The sequence below is a fragment of the Aptenodytes patagonicus genome, chromosome 5 (assembly GCF_965638725.1).
Source record: "Aptenodytes patagonicus chromosome 5, bAptPat1.pri.cur, whole genome shotgun sequence".
In the NCBI taxonomy this organism is placed as follows: Eukaryota; Metazoa; Chordata; class Aves; order Sphenisciformes; family Spheniscidae; genus Aptenodytes; species Aptenodytes patagonicus.
The window spans coordinates 50,257,412-50,275,363 of NC_134953.1; the positions used below are offsets into that span (position 1 = coordinate 50,257,412).

Sequence of the window (17,952 nt, forward strand, 5' to 3'; positions counted from 1 at the left end):
GTAAACTTTTTTTTTTTTACTTTAAAGAGTAAAAGGCTCGTTGTTGTTCACTTTTTTCTTACTTAATCATTTCTTCCAATCTGTTTGCAGGCATTTGCGAGACAAGGGGGAGGATGATAAAATGCCTCCTATTCGAAAGAGGCAGCGTGGTCTGCTGCTGAGATTACAGCAGGAAAAGGTAACTGATGCTCTCCAGGAAAATCCTGTTGAAACCCCTGTGTAACCATTAAATGTTTCAGACACTGTAAAAGCTAAGAATTGAGAAAACTCCATACTAGGCTTTTGGATAGGCAGCTACCAGTATTTCTTACCAATAAGTTTTATTTGCATTTCGGTAGTATTTAACACATTGTTTAAAAGGGTCCTTCTGTATCAGTAATCTCACTGGTTGAGACTTAGATATATTAATTGATCTTCTGTTCTTTGCTGCTGAAGTTCAGCTAGTTACTTTATCATGTAATTTCAGTCATTTTAAACCCATAGCGTGGACACTGGCAGCTTTAGAGTGTTTTCTTGAGAGCTGTCTGTCACAGTTCTTACGCTTAATCCTTTATACCTAAAAGGCAGAAATTAAGCGTCTTCAAGAGGCTAACAAGGCTGCTCGGAAGGAGAGACAACTGATCCTTAAACAGCAGGCAGAAATAGAACGAATCCGTCAGACTACAATGAAACTGCAGGAAAAACTGAAGTCTGCAGGAGAAAACAAGCTGGTAAGTGTTCAGTACAGAAGCTGGAGTCTTCCCTCTTTGGCCGTGCAGATGGTATTTGACTTCAGTGTTTATAGGCATGAAAAGCTACTAAATTGGACCTATCACTTGGAAGTTTTGTTTGCCTCAAACAGTCTCATCCTCTTTATCTCAGCAATTTTATGTTTAATGTCTTTAAAGCATTATTTAAGGAAATGCATTTGGAGAAGTTATAAAATATTTTAACTGGGCAGTAGATGGTGATTGTTAATTCTCAAGCTTAACTAATGACTTTGGGAATATCAGTTTTTTGATGCTTAGATCTCTCAGGCTCTGATTTTGTTTGACTGTTTGTATACCCCAAAGAACTAAATGTAAGCGCTAAACCCAAAACTTGCTGCTTTGTGTGTGTGTTAGTGTCATTACACTAAGTTTCTTTCATCTGCTTTATGAGATAGCAAAACAGGACTTTGATAACTGTCTGCCTCCTTACAAAATTTTGAGGAGATGCAAGTTTAATAATAGTAGTATAGAAAGGATTGGTTTCCTGTTTGGGTAACTGAATTATGGTGGGTTTATTCTAGATACAGTTAGGGGATAACTTAAATTATGGAGAAAAAGGGTGTACTAAAAACTTTGTGTCAAATAAAAATGAAGTTGGAAAATGAAGTTAAATCTGCAGGTGGACAGACTTATCTGAAGTAGTCTTTGATATACTCTCAAGAGAAATAACCTAAATTAACACAATTTTTAAGAAGATGATAGAATAACTTCTCCTACTTTCAATGTTGATTTTTTTTTTAACTCTTAATTGCAGGAACTTCACAGTGAGGATGACATCAAGCAGAGCAATGGTTCTAGCCCACTTCCAACTGATGCAGAAACACGCAGCCCTTCCCCAATCTCAATCTCCAGCAGTGAGACTAGTAGCATTATGCAGAAACTTAAAAAAATGCGCAGCAGAATGGATGAAAAGTAACTAATTTTTTTCTTACCCAAAAGTTTACTAATTTAATAGAACAAGTTGGTTTGGCCACTATCTGCACTAAAAATGGCCATCAGAAAAATTACAGAGGTATTGATATCACATACGCTTTGATCTGAATTGTCTGAAAAATAGCTGATTGGAAGCATTAATAGAACTGTATTAATCTTTGAATATAATATTTTAAAGGCTACAATTCTTGCATGAATACTGAGATTCAAACATTGTTAGTTGGCAGTCCATGTGGTCAAGGTTTTATTGTAGAAGATTGGTTTTAATGTTCTTTGTACTTGATAGTCAGTAAAAGCACATCAATTTAAGAGATTTTGATGTTTGTGTATACAAGGAACTTGGACGGGTTCCAGCTTGATGGTACATCTTGTCAGAGTTCCTCTTGCAATGAGAGACCTGAAGTCAATTGGTCAAAGTCATGCCTGTACTTTGTATCTCCCCTTTTATTTTAAAGGGAAAAAATATAGGAAGTGAGACTCTGAAATTACAGTACCAATTTTTATCTTGAATTGAAGCATAAGTTATAAATAGTAATAGTCTTATGCAAAAAACTAGTAACTGAGTTTGAGATCTGGCTCTCAGAAAGTTGTTGAGCTTGTCGGGCACATGATTTCTACCTTATTACCAGCTGCTGAATTTCAATTCTGATTGCATTAAAATCAGCTAGGGATGAATTCTGTAAGTATTTTCGTAATTAATGAAGGTGGTATGTGTGTGACTAAGAAGACAGGCAGTTAGTAAGACCTTTCTTTTCCTCCTATGTGGGCAACAGGTTGGAAAAATGTTGAAAACGGTTGTTAGTCTTCAGAGGAGATAATGAAGTATATGTGCAGTTCCTGGGTCTGAAAACTGAATCTGTTGATTTCACCTGTTAAATTGTTTTGAATCAAAAATTGTTTCTGCATCTTTTCCGTGTAGGAATTACTTTGTCTGCACTAAACATCCCAAATGCTTTCCCAGCATGTGCTCATTAGATGAAGCCTTAAATTCTTATTTGAGACTAACCCATTAAAATTCTGGCCTCTGCCAGTTACTGCAAGGAATAGTCTTTGCTTAAACGTACACACAAAAAATTTTTTTTGAACTTATAACCAAGGTAGGTCACTATATTTTAGTCCATATGCGTGGCTTTTGTCATGTTTTCTCTCTTGAGGCTCCTAACACAGCTGGATAAAATACCAGAAAGCAAGCACTGCCATTTGTAAAGGCAAGGTCTCTGTGACTCCTTAGCACCTTATTTGCTTGTAATCATTTGAGTATTTGCCACACTTGCATGTATTTGTGTATGATGAAGATAAAAAACAGTGGTAGTAAGTGAGGATTTGGTGTAAGTAGGCAAAAAACAAAAACATGTTCTAGTTACATGGTCTTCATGTTCTAGCCTGAACTGATGGCTATTTTATTCATACTCTTCTGGTAGGACCTGGTAAACTGAACAGCCAAAATCACAAATGATTTCAAGTTTCTGAAGTGTCATATTACCAAAATTAAACTCTTGCATTCCAAGTCATGTGAAAACCACCCCATCGTTACTGCAGCAAACTCTTTCTCGAAGTATGTTTTGAGGTTGGTAAATGGCTTAAGATGGGGACTTGAAAAGGATGTGCTCTGTAGGCCATGTTGACTTCTAGGGTTTCAAGAAAACAGAATTTTTCTTCTGGTCCTATTTTTTTTTTAAAATAGAGTCTTTATCTTATTTTTTCCACCCGAGATTCAGCATACAAAATTTCAAATGGTGATATAGTGTTACAAAACTAAGTTACATCTTATGAATTTTGAGATTGTATTAATACTATAAGAGATGACAAATACACTTTTATCTTCAAGATTTTGTATGCTTTTTTTACCAAGTAGTATTTTTGTCAATATTGTTTTTGAAATCTTATTATTTCAAAGTGCCTTCATTTCTAAGCAACACTTAATGATTACAGAAAGAATTATGTATTAATAAATAATTATTCTTACTATTACAAAGGATAGTAGTAGATACAAAGTATGTTCTATCCTTAAAGATACTTTGTCAGTTCAAAATATTACTTACCTGGAAAATACTTTTCAAAAGGTGGATAGTGGGATTTGAGCTGAAACAATTGCTTTTAGGAGGAACAAGTGGAAATTGCGTGTGATGTAACTTATGTGGTCGTGTATTTCTGGTTTTATGGTTTTATCTTGGGTTGCTATATATGTTCAAAGGAAGTAGTATTTTGTATAAACATAAAAGATTCTCTAGAACTTGATCTTCCTAATTCTATTGCTTTTGCACACCTTTTGCAGGTATTTTGATAGTGATAGCAGTGCTTATTGATTGAAAAACAGTGCCAACTTGGTATCTTTTTTTTAATATCCTTATTTGTAAATGCATAAGAATAATATTAATGTAATAGAGTAAGGTGTTTGGTTCGGGGTGTAATGATAGGAAGCTGCTGTTTGAAGGGAATTAATCAGATTGCGAGATACTGCAAAACGAAAGAAGCTGAATGACAAATACAAAGGAACTAGAGGAAGGAATTGGGAAACCCTGCTATGCTGGATTTGCTATACTCCATTGCAAAGTGAAAATCCTTTGGCTTTTTTACTTATGAGGCAGCTTTAATATTTCTCTTCAGCTAAAAGGGGAATGAAAGAATAGTTCTGCTTTAATTTTAATTGATCAATCTGTGTAGCCTGCATGTGAACAGGAGCATGCTCTGTCAAAGAGAATTAACCACTTTCCCCTTGCTTTCCTTGCATATGCAACTTTAATGATAATCTGTGCAGTAGAAGAACTGATTAAATGCTCATTTTCTTTTGCATTTCCTTAATATGCTTCTTACCTTGCATTTCAGTTGATAGAGCTCATGGAGCATGGTATTTTTCTATAAACATGATAATTCATTAGGAATTAGCTTAAAATGGTAATTCATTAGGAAATACCGTTTTAAGCACAGCTGTAAGTTTTTGTAGGGGTTTTTTTTAAAAACAATAGGCATTATCTTTCTGCAGTTAGTACTTCAAATGAAAGAGGCAATACGTGAGTATTCTGACACCAAGTCTGCACTTTGTTGCAAAAAAAAAAAAAAAAAAAAGGCAGCTAGAAGTTGAATTACAGGTATATCTCAGACTTTTCCTGGAATTGCTCATGTTTTAAAAATAGATTATTTAATCTTTTTTTTTTTTTTTTTTTTTTTCCCTTTCACTGGTGCTTACCTTTGGAGAAGTAATTTTACTGAGGTTTCACCAGGTGAATGAAAATGTATTTAAAGTTTCAGACTAGCAAAGTTGTTCATATCGCAAAACCAGCATGCTATTTAATACTAATAGTATACTCTATCGATGGTTAGAATAGTAGGACTTGCAAAAAGATCAGGTTGAGATATGTTAACCAGTGCATGTGGAAGTCTGCATCAAAGTAATAAACTCCTTCAAAATTTAAAGAAAAATATAGCAGTGTGAAAGTAGCTTGCCTTTAATTAACAGAAAATGAAGTGTTATAAGTGTATGTGTGCTATTACCTTCTGCATAACAGTGTATAGTTTTTCTACTTCAGATGTTGGGTAATAACTATACAATGTTAAATGCAATTAATTTTAAAGGTCTTTGCTAGATGCTATCCTTTTCTCGTTCTTTCTGCCTTTTTTGCTATCTTAGTTTTAAACTCTTCCTCCTTATTTTGTAGACACTGCTCTCCTGTTCACTACTTCTTCTCTGTCTTTACGTCTCACCACTGGGCCTCTCTCAGTGTCTGTTTTCCCAACCTCCACCCCAAATTCCAGCTGTATATCTACAACCAATTGGTCAGGTAACTGTATCTTTTTCGAGTGATAGACTCTTTGATAGAGCATGCTCTGTTCAGTCCTAGAAAGTCAAGAGGTTCTTCATCAGTGAATGGTTTTGACACTCCTCACTGTTTCCAGATCTTTGTTAATGATGTAGACAGTGGGATTGTGTGCACCCTCAGCAAGTTTGCGGACAACACCAAGCTGAGTGGTGTAGTTGATTCGCTAGAGGGAAGGGATGCCATCCAGAGAGACCTTGATAGGCTTGAGGAGGGGGCCAATGTGAACCTCATGAAGGTCAGCAAGGCCAAGTGCAAGGTCCTGCACCTGGGTCAGGGCAATCCCCAGTATCAATATAGACAGGGATGAATGGGTTGAGAGCAGCCCTGCAGAGAAGGACTTGGGGATGCTGGTGGGCAAAAAATTGGATATGAGCTGGCAATGTGCACTTGCAGCCCAGAAAGCCAACTGTATCCTGGGCTGCATCAAAAGAAGCGTGGCCAGCAGGTGAAGGGAGGTGATGCTCCCCCTCTACTCTGCTCTCATGAGACCCAATCTGGAGTACTGCGTCCAGTTTTGGGGTCCCCAGTGCAAGAAAGACATGGACCTGTTGGAGTGGGTCCAGAGGAAGGCCACAAAAATGATCAGAGGGATGGAATGCCTCTCCTATGAAGAGAGGCTGAGAGAACTGGCGTTGTTCAGCCTGGAGAACAGAAGGCTGTGGGGAGACCTTATTGTGGCTTTTCAATATATAAAGTGGGCTTATAAGAAAAATGGAGAAAGACTTTTTGCCAGGGCCTGTAGTGATAGGACAAGGGGTAACAGTTTTAGACTAAGAGAGGGTAGATCTAGATTAAATAGAAGGAAGAATTTTTTTACTATGAGAGTGGTGAGACACTGGAGCAGGTTGCCCAGAGAAGTTGTGGATGTCCCCATCCCTGGAAGTGTTCAAGGTCAGGCTGGACGGCACTTTGACAATCTGATCTAGTGAAAGGTGTCCCAGCCCATGATGGGGGGTTGGACTAGATGATCTTTAAGGTCCCTTCCAACTCAAACCGTTCCATGATTCTAATCTCTTACTCCTACTGTGTTCTGAGTGGCAGACAGATGGGTTCACTTTGCTCCCACTGTCTGGTCACTACTTCAGAATAGCTGCTAAAACTGTCTACTTTGGGCTGAAAGTCAGTATATCTTGGTTATAAATGTACAAGTACAGGTTAGAGCACCAGGTTAATGCTTCCAGGTTATTATTTGGAATGGATGGATAAAATGCATGATGTTAGCACCATAGAAATAGTTAGACTTTGAAATCATGCTGGTATAATCTGAGTGCTGCTGCTTCCTCTTTGCTCCCCCAGATTTCCAGTTTCATAGGTGCCAGATGTGGTTTTGCATTTTTTTTTTTTCTGTGAAAGTGCCCCTGCTTTTGAGGATAAATGTGTACACTTGGTGTTGCAACTGGAACCCTCCAGACTGTAGTAAATATTAAGGCAGTGTGTATGCTACCTTGTGGCTCTGACCTTTTAAACCCCAGGGTTATAAAAGGGTCAGCATCTTTGGCCATGCTGCTTTAATCCTCGTCTTCCTGTAGGTTGAATGTTGGAACCCCCTTTTTCTCCCATCACTTCTTTTGACTTGCCTTTCTTATTAGGTAGTCTTTGTGTGGTGATTAGTTTCGTGGTCATTTAGGTAATTGTCCGCCTGTTTGTGGTCTTCTGGGTTAATTCATTTGACATCCGCTTTTAAGGAGTCCTGCTCTTTTGAATCCATTTTTTTCAGCCTTTCTTTTGCATTTTATTTCAACTGGACTTGCCTCCCTCAAAATCCAGTAAACTCTGAAGATCCGGACATTCTGATGAAGTCAAACAGCAGGTGAAGGAAGAAGAAAAAGTTGCCTTTTGCATTGAGATCATTGTAATAATGACCTCCATAACGAGTTCCAAATACATGATCTGCTAGGCAAATTGGAACTGATGTGTATCTGAAAGTAAAGAGTTGATAAATCTGATAGTGCTGGTGAAAGACACAACATAAGCATGACTGTCCGTGTCATGTTTGTAATGCAATTACTGTTGGTAGTCTAGTTTCTTAATGATGTCGGTTTTGCCTAAGAGTAGACGATGTTTGATGTTTGTCTAGAGAAAGTGATAAAGTAATGCACAAAATCATGGAATCTGTCAGCTTGAAAGTGGCAGGTGTTCCAGAGACTGAGGCGCTTCTATTTTTCACCTGCTTTTGTTTTGACCAAAGAAGAGAAGATTGTGGGCATGTCTTGCTGGCTTCTGAAGCTTTTATCTTCGCATCATAACTTGTCCACCTTATCTGAATCTGTCTTAGAGAAGGACTTATCTGAATCTTACCCTTTCTGATCAACTGCCAGCTCACTTTTCCAGGGAACAGAATGAACGCTAAGTGAGCAAACAAGAAATGTCCCTTAGCAGGCGAGACCTGCAGATTAGCCAGTTGGTTATTCCAGTCTCTGTAAATAAAAGGGTTTTTTGAAACACGAGAGATTAAAAAGCACAAATGAAATTATTATCTGCTTTGCAGCTTAAAAACTTTGATGCTAAGTGTTTGGGATGGCTTGAAAATTACAAATTATAAAGGCATTTGCAAAGCAAAATATCACAAGTCTTTGAAGACTGCCTTTTTAGGCACCACACCTTCTGTACCAATGACGAACTCTCGCTCTGGCTGGCAAACCGTGTATTTTCTGCAGATTGTTTCTATGACTTCTTAAAAATTTTAGTGTAGGAGATGAATGGATTGATGTACACTCTTCTCTAGGCTTGGCATGTCAGAGGAAGTGTGTGCAATTGATGTTGAACTTGCTTCCATTTACTATCTTAAAGGTTAAATGCTATATGGTCTTGGTTACTTCAATATTTAGAAGTAAGACTAGAGATACTGTTGTTCAAGAGCTGGCAAAGAGGACTAGTATATGCACACAAACCTATTCATACCTATGAAGTTCTCTAAGAATTTCCCCGTTTGTGAGGTTTCACGGATCACTTAAGAAATCTTTGTCAGAAAGAAAAAAAAACCTGCTAATTTTCAGCATAAGCTTTACTTTTTATCTACTCTTAAATTAGCAGCCTGATCTGTTAGTACCTGGGAAAAACAGCCCTGCATCCTTACTCTCTTGATGCTGTCAGCTGACAATTAACATTCCAAGTGTGGCAATCCACAGAGATGATGCTTAAAGGAAAAAGGATAAAAGTTCCAGTAATTCAGGAGAACTATTAATACAGAATCGCCTTCTCTTATAACTATGTATTTGGAAAGAACTGGGCAGCTGAGGTTACAGTTTTTCTGTCGTTGGGATTATGAAAAAGAAAGGTTCATTTTTCAAACTGCTTTCTTGAGGGTTCCAGTTTAATACCACAGGTACTTTTCACATCCTGAAATTGGGAACTTACCCTGTTCATTTTAGTGCATAGTTAGTATCACTTTTAGTGGTTTTGAAGATCTTTAAAATGTAAGCAGCGTGTTTACAGTATGTTGTAGACTTTACTTACTGCAAAGAAAAAACCTCTTGTCTACTTGTTTGGGTTTTTTCAGCAGCACATCAGAAGTTTAGGAGATAGTAGTTAATGCGGATATTATCCTAGAAAACAATTTGAACAGCTATAGTTCTGGGAATTGTGGCAATAGAGCATCTGGGTATCAGGACCTTTGAGTGTGGTTGGCTGTTTTCCCATTGTCTTCTGCTCTGTCTGTCAGGTTCCTAACTAAGCGAGAACAGAAGCTGATGCAGCGTCGACAACATGCTGAAGAATTGTTGGAGTGGAAACGCCGCCTGGATGCAGAGGAAGCAGAAATACGGCAGATAGAAAAGCAGGCTCTAGCTGCCTGGGACAAAGAGCTGCTCAAAGCCAAAATAGCCAAGAAAGATCTGGGGGATCAGAGGACTGAGCCCAAAGGTAATAGGAAGAGGGGGGATGTGATGCAAATGACAAGAGTAAATGCATAATTTGATACAACGATTGCTTAGGTTCGCACTTTCTTCCTTTTTTGATGTTTTGGTAGTGGTGGTTCTTCTCTGGACACTCTTAGAATCTCAATTTCTGCACTCTTTACTGCCTTCTGTTGCCTTGTTCTTTTAGCCCTGTTTTACACCTTAGTTAAATGCATATTCCTTCTTTGCTGTATATCTTCTCAAGTGAACAGTGCAGCGTAGGCCCATCAGATGTTTCTACATACAATTTAAACTATATTTCTGTCTTTCAATACAAAAATACTGCATGATCTTTTGCTGATCATGTTCCAAACTTAATCCATTAAAACAATTTTCCCCTGTAGTGCTGTTTGAGTGTCTATCCTGTTAGCCTTATTACTGTTGGTGAGGATGGCTCTTACCAGGAGCTGCTTTCCCCTTGCCTGTGTTTTCAGAAAATCGAAAGCATTTTTTCTTCCCTCTGTTGTTAATGCAGTATAACTGTTTGAAATCTGCAACTGTGCTGAAGTGTGCTAGAATGTAATTGGTATAAATGATGCTATTGTGAGGAAAAACAAGTTCCCAGATTTTGGGAACTACAGCTTTACTGTTCTGTCTTAAGTGGACCATACTTTCAGCATGAATCACAGACAACTGGATTGCAGTGGGAGAAAATAATGAAACTTCAGGGATTGTTCTAGAAATAATCAATTTTCCTTTTTTTCCCCACTTTGCTGAAAGCACGCAGCATGTCCTTTGAATGTGCAAAGGGAATTCAGATTAATGCCCTATTACACTTGTTACTGAAAACAGTCATGTGGACTTTAGGCATTGTAAGATATTTTAAAGATGATGTGTGTATGAGTCAGTAAGTTCCAATGAACAAAAATTCAGCATGAATGCTGAATTCTCATCAACAGATGAGAAAATAAACTTGCTTTCTATTAATTTGTATCTACCAGTAAGCATTGGAGCACAGCCCTGCTTCAGAAGTTCCTCTCCCCAGCCTTTGCTCAAATATTGAATAATTCACCATGGCTGCTTCAGTAATGCTGTGACTCCTGCGGAATTTAGTAAACAGGAATATTGAAAACCCAACTTATTATTTTACGTGTTGCTAGTTGAGAGACTCATGATGAAATCATAACATTAAAATGTTTTCTGCAACTACTGTAAAGGAAGCAATCAATTCTAAATTCAAGATCTGGCTTGCAGATTATATGCTCCTCTGTGACTTCTTCAGACTAATAGTGACTCTTGCTGGTGTATGGTCAACTGGAAGGACAGGTTTCCCTAATAATCTTTTTGGAGTGTGTTGTCTGGAAAATGTTAGAATATCCTGAAAACCCCTTTATTTTAGACATTCAGCAATCACTAAGAACGTTTGGCAGTCTTAATTCATAGTTCTCTGGTAAACATGCTTGTTCTTGTTAAATATTCCACCCTTGGTGTCTAGGTGAGTGAAATAACACTTATCAATTTGACATGTATTGGTGGCAGTTACTACTTTATATGCAGGCAGCGGTATCTCTGAAGGTATAGAAGTCAGTACAAGTTCTTAGGCGCTTTGTTTTTTTCTCTCATTATTCAATCTCAGAAACAGCTAGTGAAGAAGAGTCTCCAGTGCCTTCTTGTTCTCATCTGAACAGTGAAAGCTCTATCCCAGAAGATCTTGGCAGTCTAGCTGCTGAGTCTGTCCCATCAGAGACTATGGGCCATGGACAGCCAGAAAGCCCAGATCAGAATACAACTAATGAAGAAATGGTTTATTCTGAAGAGTTCAAGTCCTCTACCTCACCTGGCAAACTTGTGAGTGAGCTTTTTATGCTATATATATTCTTACACTTGTAAAAAGCTAACAGAGAAGTATTAAGTATAGCCATCCCAGTTGTCAAAGCAGAGATTAAACTATTTTCTGTGTTTGCAATACCATTTTACATTACTGTGAATAAACGTTGTGATCAGATATGTTCTTTGAAGTCTTGAGGAAAAATTGCTTCAGCGCAGAGTTTAGATAATTTTAAACTTGTGGGTAGCCTTGCAAAATGTTTTGCGTGTGTCACGTAGGTATGCAGTATTAAGTGGTGGAACACTGACCCAGTTTACCAGTGTGAATTAGCTGTAGGCTAGCTTGTTACCATTGTATAAATTCTTTGAGGCCATGGAAACTATGCTCTGTTTTTCCGCTTTGCTTTACTTGTAAGTAATGTATCCCGAAGTATAGCTATAGGGTGAAGAAGCAGAGCTGTAACGTCAGGCACAATCCTTTGGGTTTCAGATTATGTCTGCTTGCTAGCTAATTCTGCCTTATTGTTCTATTTCAACTATTATTTCTACTTGGTTGATAATTTTGATAAGTTTCATCCTGATAACTTTGCCCTGTGCTCAGTGAGACAGAAAATGCAGTGTCTGTGGGGTAAAAGAACTGCTCATCTAGACTTATTACAAATACTTTATTGGAAAGTTTGCTGAGAAGATAGTGAGGTAAAATGTCTAATATGTGCTAGAGGTTATGTTCAAGGTGTGTGAAAGGTTTGTGGTATAATGGTGCAGCAGTAAGAGCATTTTGGAAGAATATTTGCTCTTAGAATTATTTGCCTGGCTACAGACAAATAGTGCTCTGTTCTTTTACTGATTTAGAATGGCATCTTGCACCTCTTACATGAAATGGTCCTTTTGGTTTCACGGATTATTTAGTATGGGTTCTTATTGCCATAGTTGTTACGAAATAAGATTACATAAACTGTATTGAACACCTGTGAGTCAGAACCATGTCAGTTCACTTAGGTAGTAATAGAGTAGTCTAAGCAGGTTTACTGAAATCTAAGCTCAAAGTAAGCAGTCAGTTATTGCTGCTCTTGGTATTTTTGTTTTATTGTCTAGCAAACTAAGATTAAATTCTTCTTAAGATACCTGGATGGGGTACCACTGCTTATGAGATGTTCTCTAGTCATGCTGTTCTTTCCTTGTAATTAGCTCCTGATGACAATGATCTCCTACTTTCAAACTGAGCTTTACAAGCAATTACTTATTTGTCCTTTTCTTCTCCCATAGTCTCCTCCCAAAAGCAGCATATCTGTATCAAAGCAAGATTCCAGCAAAGGCAGCCATAGAACTGGAGGACAGCTACGTTCACCTGTGAAGTCTCATCAGATATCTCACAACTGGTCTGATGAATCTTTATCTTTGACACAGTCAGGTAAGCATAATACCTGCTTGGGTTTAAACTGCTTTTTCAAAGCTTTTGCTTTTAACAAGTAAACTTGAAATGCAGACATAGATGTAGGGAGGCAAACAGAAATTCCTGGAAATTGCCGCGGTTTGGGGTTTTGTGGGAGTATTTTCCCATGATGTAATTTGATCACTTCAGCTTAAGAAGGTCTTAATGTAAGAAGGTCTCTATATTATCTCTTCTTTTAGAAAGCAACACAGGTTCCTGCAAACAAGAGTCAATAGTTAAGGTGGTCCTAGAATTTAAAAATACCAAGGTTAGCTGTGCTTTTAACAGGCAACACTCTTCCACCCCTCGTGTTGTAAGAAGGCAGAATATGGTTCAACAGCATACAAACATGATCGTCCTTCTTCTGAACGCTGCCTGGCTCCAGAAGCAGTATAGCTCTGTTGTTATGGCAGTATGAGGGAACCTGTTGGAGCTGCACTGGCACGTGCAGAATGAATGGATACTTCAGGACATATATTTTTATTTTTGGAGGAGGGTTTGAACTGTGTGCCATAAAATAGGGCCTGAGATTGCATTTTGAGCTATAAAATACAAGATCTACTATATGGACTCTTTATACTCTTTTAGCCAGTATCCAAGCTGGCTACCAGTAAATGCTGAGGGAGAGAATATTAGAAGGGAACTGATACAGCATGGTCCTTTCCCTGGTGTGCTCTCTCAGTCTGTTAGTCATGTGGATTCCAGGACTTCCTGAGCCACCATTCAGTGGGTCACCAGCATCAACTCTGTTAAACTGTGGTCTGTTTTGAACCTTTCTGTGCTTTTAGTCTCTAAAACGTCTTGTATTCCACAGTGCAGTTGATACAGCATCATAAAATACTTATTAGCAAATGAGATAGCATTTTCCCGCTTGTTTTTTTTTAATTCCCTGAATGATCAATAAGTCTTTAGTGGAAAAAGAATTAGGTGGTTCTGTTGTATGTACAGGCTGTTGTTTGTGATAGATGGATAACTTACTGACGTGCGTACATATCCATCGTGGTGCTTGATGTAGCAAGCTCAATAATCTTTTAGGGTTTGTTTTTTTTTTTAGTTAATATGTATCTAAGTGCAATAGAAACACAGTAATTTTGAGGCAGCTGTTCTCCTGCTGGATAGAGAAATGAATACGTAACACCTAAGTATTTGCACTGAGTAATTTGTATTGGGATTCTGTCTGGAGGGCAGTTTGCAACACAGTGAAGCATTCAGCAACTTGATAAAGTTATTTTCAGGTTCTGACTGAGCAACTACATAAGGAAGCCATTATAAAAAGTAGAGCAGGCAACAGTGATCATGAAAATAAACTTTTGTAAAATAAAGTATTTGCAATCTTTGATTTCAAATGCCGAAGAAAGGTATAAGAGGTGGGAAGCCGATCAGGATGGTGCTGGTTTCACAATAAATCATTCCATTGTAAAGAGACAAATCTTCCAAGCTGCTGAGTAGTAATGAAGTCATTGCTATGTCAGTCCGATGCATGCGTAGGCAAGATCATCAAAGATGAAAGCATGTGCAGATCTTTCCCTTATGAGTTGATCAAGAAAAGCTATAATTACATAGTGGTCACTTACTGTTCGGGAGGAGTTGTTAATTACAGTGGCATCATAAAGTACTCCTGATTAGCCAGTGAGATTCCATTCTTTTTGTGCTGGGGTTTTTTGTTGGTGTGGTTTTGTTTTTTGTTTTTTTTTTTAAATTCTCTAAATGGTTAACAACAGTTGTTAATGGAAAAAGAATACAGTAATTTGATTGTATTTACTGGCTGTTGTTGATGATGAAATCCTTCATTATGGTGGTTTGTTTTCTTGAGAAATGAGATTGATTAGCAAATTGTCCAGCTGTTCTTGCTAGCTGACCAAATAATACTGGTGACTTACTTTCTAGGATGTTCAGTAAAGCAATTGGTGTTTATGAGCATCCAAGCCTTTTGGTCCAGAAAACATTATAGGTAATACTGAGCGTTAGAAAGGCAAACCAGCCAAGATCCTTCTCCTAGGAGCTGCTGCTATAGAAGAGGAAGGGGGACATCAGCCACAGGGAGGAGCTCCAGTAAGACTACATCAAATAAATATTTTGAAGAACTTTTCATACTTAATTGTGGTAGCACCAATCTGGGACAAGGATCTTGTTTTGCACTACGTTGGTATACATTTAAAACAAGAAACAAGGGGCAGAAAAGAATGAGACACTGAGGCAGTCTATAAAGTCTGAGAGGTCTGAGAGACTAAGAGGTTGTTACAGCAGAAATGATGAAAGTACCAGAGTTATTGGTAGAATGGGGTTATCATGCAGAGAATGGAACTAAGTATCTGGGGACAGCATCCCAAGGGAAAAGAGGTAGAACATCATCAGAAGGGCTGGAAGACCAGGTTGCAGGGAATTCTGGGGTTGGAGAGGAATGGAGGAGATCTTACTAAAATTACTAAGGATAATGATTACGAAAAAAATTGTTCAGGTGGAAAATAGCTACAGTCAGTAATGGCATTATAGGAATGCCTGTAAAATTGAACTTTGAGCAAAGATATGCCAAGTGACTTTGTATAAGCTATTATTGAGTAGTCCACCACGTGTCTAAGCTCAACACTACCCCCATTCACCCTGAATAAATTGTCATCCAGAGGCCTGACAACAGTGAAAATCTCCACATTGTTCAAACTAACTTCCCTTTCAACTGTTGACCAGTCAGCTCTCCATTTCATAGATGTATTTAGTCTAGGTGGTAGGAAATCTAAATGGGCCAGAAACCTAAACTGCTTTTGGAGTCCACTGTTGCAAGTGAAATTCTCATCAATGAAGTGTGCGTTGTAGCTTGAAACCGTATATCGTGACTGTAAACAAATATTTCGGATATATTTTTGGTACGGATCTTTGAGTTGTCCTATTTTTAAATATGTCAGAAAAAAATTAATTTCTGCAACAGCTGACATGATAAGCAGTTAATGAGGTAGCAGTATAAACATGGGCAGTTGACATGAACAAGTTTGGTAACAAGTTACTGTATGTATCAGAGCGTTTCTCTTCTAAAATAAGATGCAACACTATTTCATATGTTATATAGTAGTGTTGTGAACCTGAGATCGCACTTTAAGAGTCTTATTATGTTAAGATTAACATGTTGACATTAAATTCTTTGATATTTTGCTTGGACCGTATCTTGTATTTACTAAATGATTAGTTCATTGTTTTGCATAGAACTGTTTTGTGAGATGCAAGCTTACAAAGACTAAAACTAAACTTTTTCAGAAACCACATCTGATCAAAGTGACATTGAAGGACGGATCAGGGCCCTGAAGGATGAACTACGGAAAAGGAAGTCTGTGGTTTACCAGCTGAAAAAGGAACAGAAAAAGAGACAAAAGGAGAGACTGAAGGCCCAGGAAGCCAGTTTGATCAAACAACTGGAGGTTAGGAACAGTAGGAAGAAGGGCGAAGTAAAAGATTGTTAGCCTTGAATAAATCATTATAGTATGGATGTTGTTGGCAGAATATTGTATCAACAGCTGTGAAAGACACATTACTGTGATAGAAGTGTGACTGTGTTCTGGCTATTTAACTGTTTTCAATAATGAACCAGAGTCTTGAGGCAAAAATGCCAATGAAGAAATTTTTTACGCTGAGGGTGGTGAAACATTGGCACAGGTTGCCCAGAGAGGTGGTGGATGCCCCATCCCTGGAAACATTCCAGGTCAGGTTGGACGGGGCTCTGAGCAACCTGATCTAGTTGAAGATGTCCCTGCCCACGGCAGGGGGGTTGGACTAGATGACCTTTAGAGGTCCCTTCCAACCCACACTATTCTATGATTCCTTTTTAAAATGTATATCTTTAATGGGTTACTAGCAGTGTGCAGGGGGCTTATGTATCCTAGCTTTGATTAAAGAGTGATGCTCATGTAATTTGTTTTTGAAAGTAAAGTATTAAAATTTCTAGGATTCACAACTGTAGAGCTTTAGGAAGTTAAATAGATTGCTTGACAGAGAAACCGAGTGTATCCTTTATTCATTTAATGGGTTTTAATTGCTGTATTGTACTAATGGTTTAGTAGACTAACAGCCATAACTGTTTTCCACGTGCAGTCATATGATGAGTTTATTAAGAAGACTGAAGCAGAGCTGAGCCAAGATCTGGAGGCATCACCCACAGCCAAACCTCAGATTAAAACTCCATCCTCAGCTGCTGCTGAAAAACCTAAGATCAAGGCACCACCGCTTCATAGGTAACTGGGATTTCTTCTTCTTTTTGAGATTATTCTGAAACTGCGGTGAATGCTGTTTTAGCAGAAACCACGAGTGCAAGGAAAGCTGGTAACTGCTCTTCCTTAAAGCACTGGACAGCGGCAGTATCCTGTTGACCTATTTGCTGGTCTCATCAGACCCAAAACAGATAAGATGTACTGTCCCTGTAACTGTACGCATCTCACATTTGTCCTGCCCAGTCTTTCAGATCCTATTTTCAAGTTCTTTCTGAACAATAATTTTCAATTGTGCAAGAATGTGCCAAATAGTTGTATGGATTACTGACCCAAATTTTTTCCCATTTTGGTCACCCATTATGCCTGCCACACTGTGTGAGGCAAACCATTCGTCTTTGCAACTTAAATCTGGTTTAGATCTTAGGCTTTAAAAGGTAGAGAATTCAACTGACTTCTGCACTTCCTACTGTATTTTTAAGTGTTTCATTTTTTCCAGCAGATGGTGCAATTTTAGTGCATTCAAGTAAAAAAAAAAAAAAGTTATTTTCTTTTTCTCTTTTTGGCTGCAAAAAAGGTTAGTTTGATTACTCTTCTAGAAAATTACTTTCCAGGACTCGCCAAAATCTCCTCTCTGTCCCCATTCCTGTTTTCTAAGGTCACAGTATGTTGACAAACCAAACTGTTTGTTATCATTGGTGTGGTATTATAATTATAGATGCTTGTATTTCCATTTTTATCTATTAAAAAAAAAAAAACAAAAACCAACACTCTGGTGTCACCATGATTCATGCAATTTGATTTTTCAACTTTAGGCCTGAGACAGCTAAAAACTGGAAATCACTGGCTGAATCAGAGCGATCCAGAGCATCTTTGGAATCCATTTCAGAACATGCAGGTATGTGACTGGAAGAATCTGTAATACATATGAAGATCTTGAAGACTGACTGTTTTAAACTTCTTTAATCTTTTCCTTCTTGATTCAAGAAGAGGTTTTAAGAGAGCATGCAGACTTCATAATTACCATAATGATCGAGCTGTATTTTTTACTATTTTTATTTAGTAGGCTTCTGCTTTTCCTGTTTCCTGTATATTCAGTATTTAGTTTTACTCTTGCTGAGGTTTGTGTGAACCATAATTACATGACAACCTTTGTCCTTTCTTTTG

At 38.0% G+C, this 17,952-nt stretch overlaps 1 protein-coding gene across 9 annotated transcripts in view; it reads left to right on the forward strand.

Moving 5' to 3' along the window:
* Positions 1-17,952, forward strand: part of CEP350 (centrosomal protein 350) — an 82,843-nt gene that overhangs the window by 48,295 nt on the left and 16,596 nt on the right. For 8 of the 9 annotated variants that reach the window (XM_076339679.1, XM_076339680.1, XM_076339678.1 and 5 more), the window contains exons 25-34: positions 91-178; positions 564-710; positions 1,504-1,661; positions 5,339-5,461; positions 9,162-9,361; positions 10,973-11,184; positions 12,430-12,574; positions 15,842-16,002; positions 16,673-16,812; positions 17,601-17,683. In XM_076339679.1, the coding sequence (XP_076195794.1) occupies positions 91-178; positions 564-710; positions 1,504-1,661; positions 5,339-5,461; positions 9,162-9,361; positions 10,973-11,184; positions 12,430-12,574; positions 15,842-16,002; positions 16,673-16,812; positions 17,601-17,683 (1,457 nt within the window). The remainder of the gene's footprint in view (positions 1-90; positions 179-563; positions 711-1,503; positions 1,662-5,338; positions 5,462-9,161; positions 9,362-10,972; positions 11,185-12,429; positions 12,575-15,841; positions 16,003-16,672; positions 16,813-17,600; positions 17,684-17,952) is intronic. The other variant, XM_076339687.1, reaches the window with a different exon arrangement.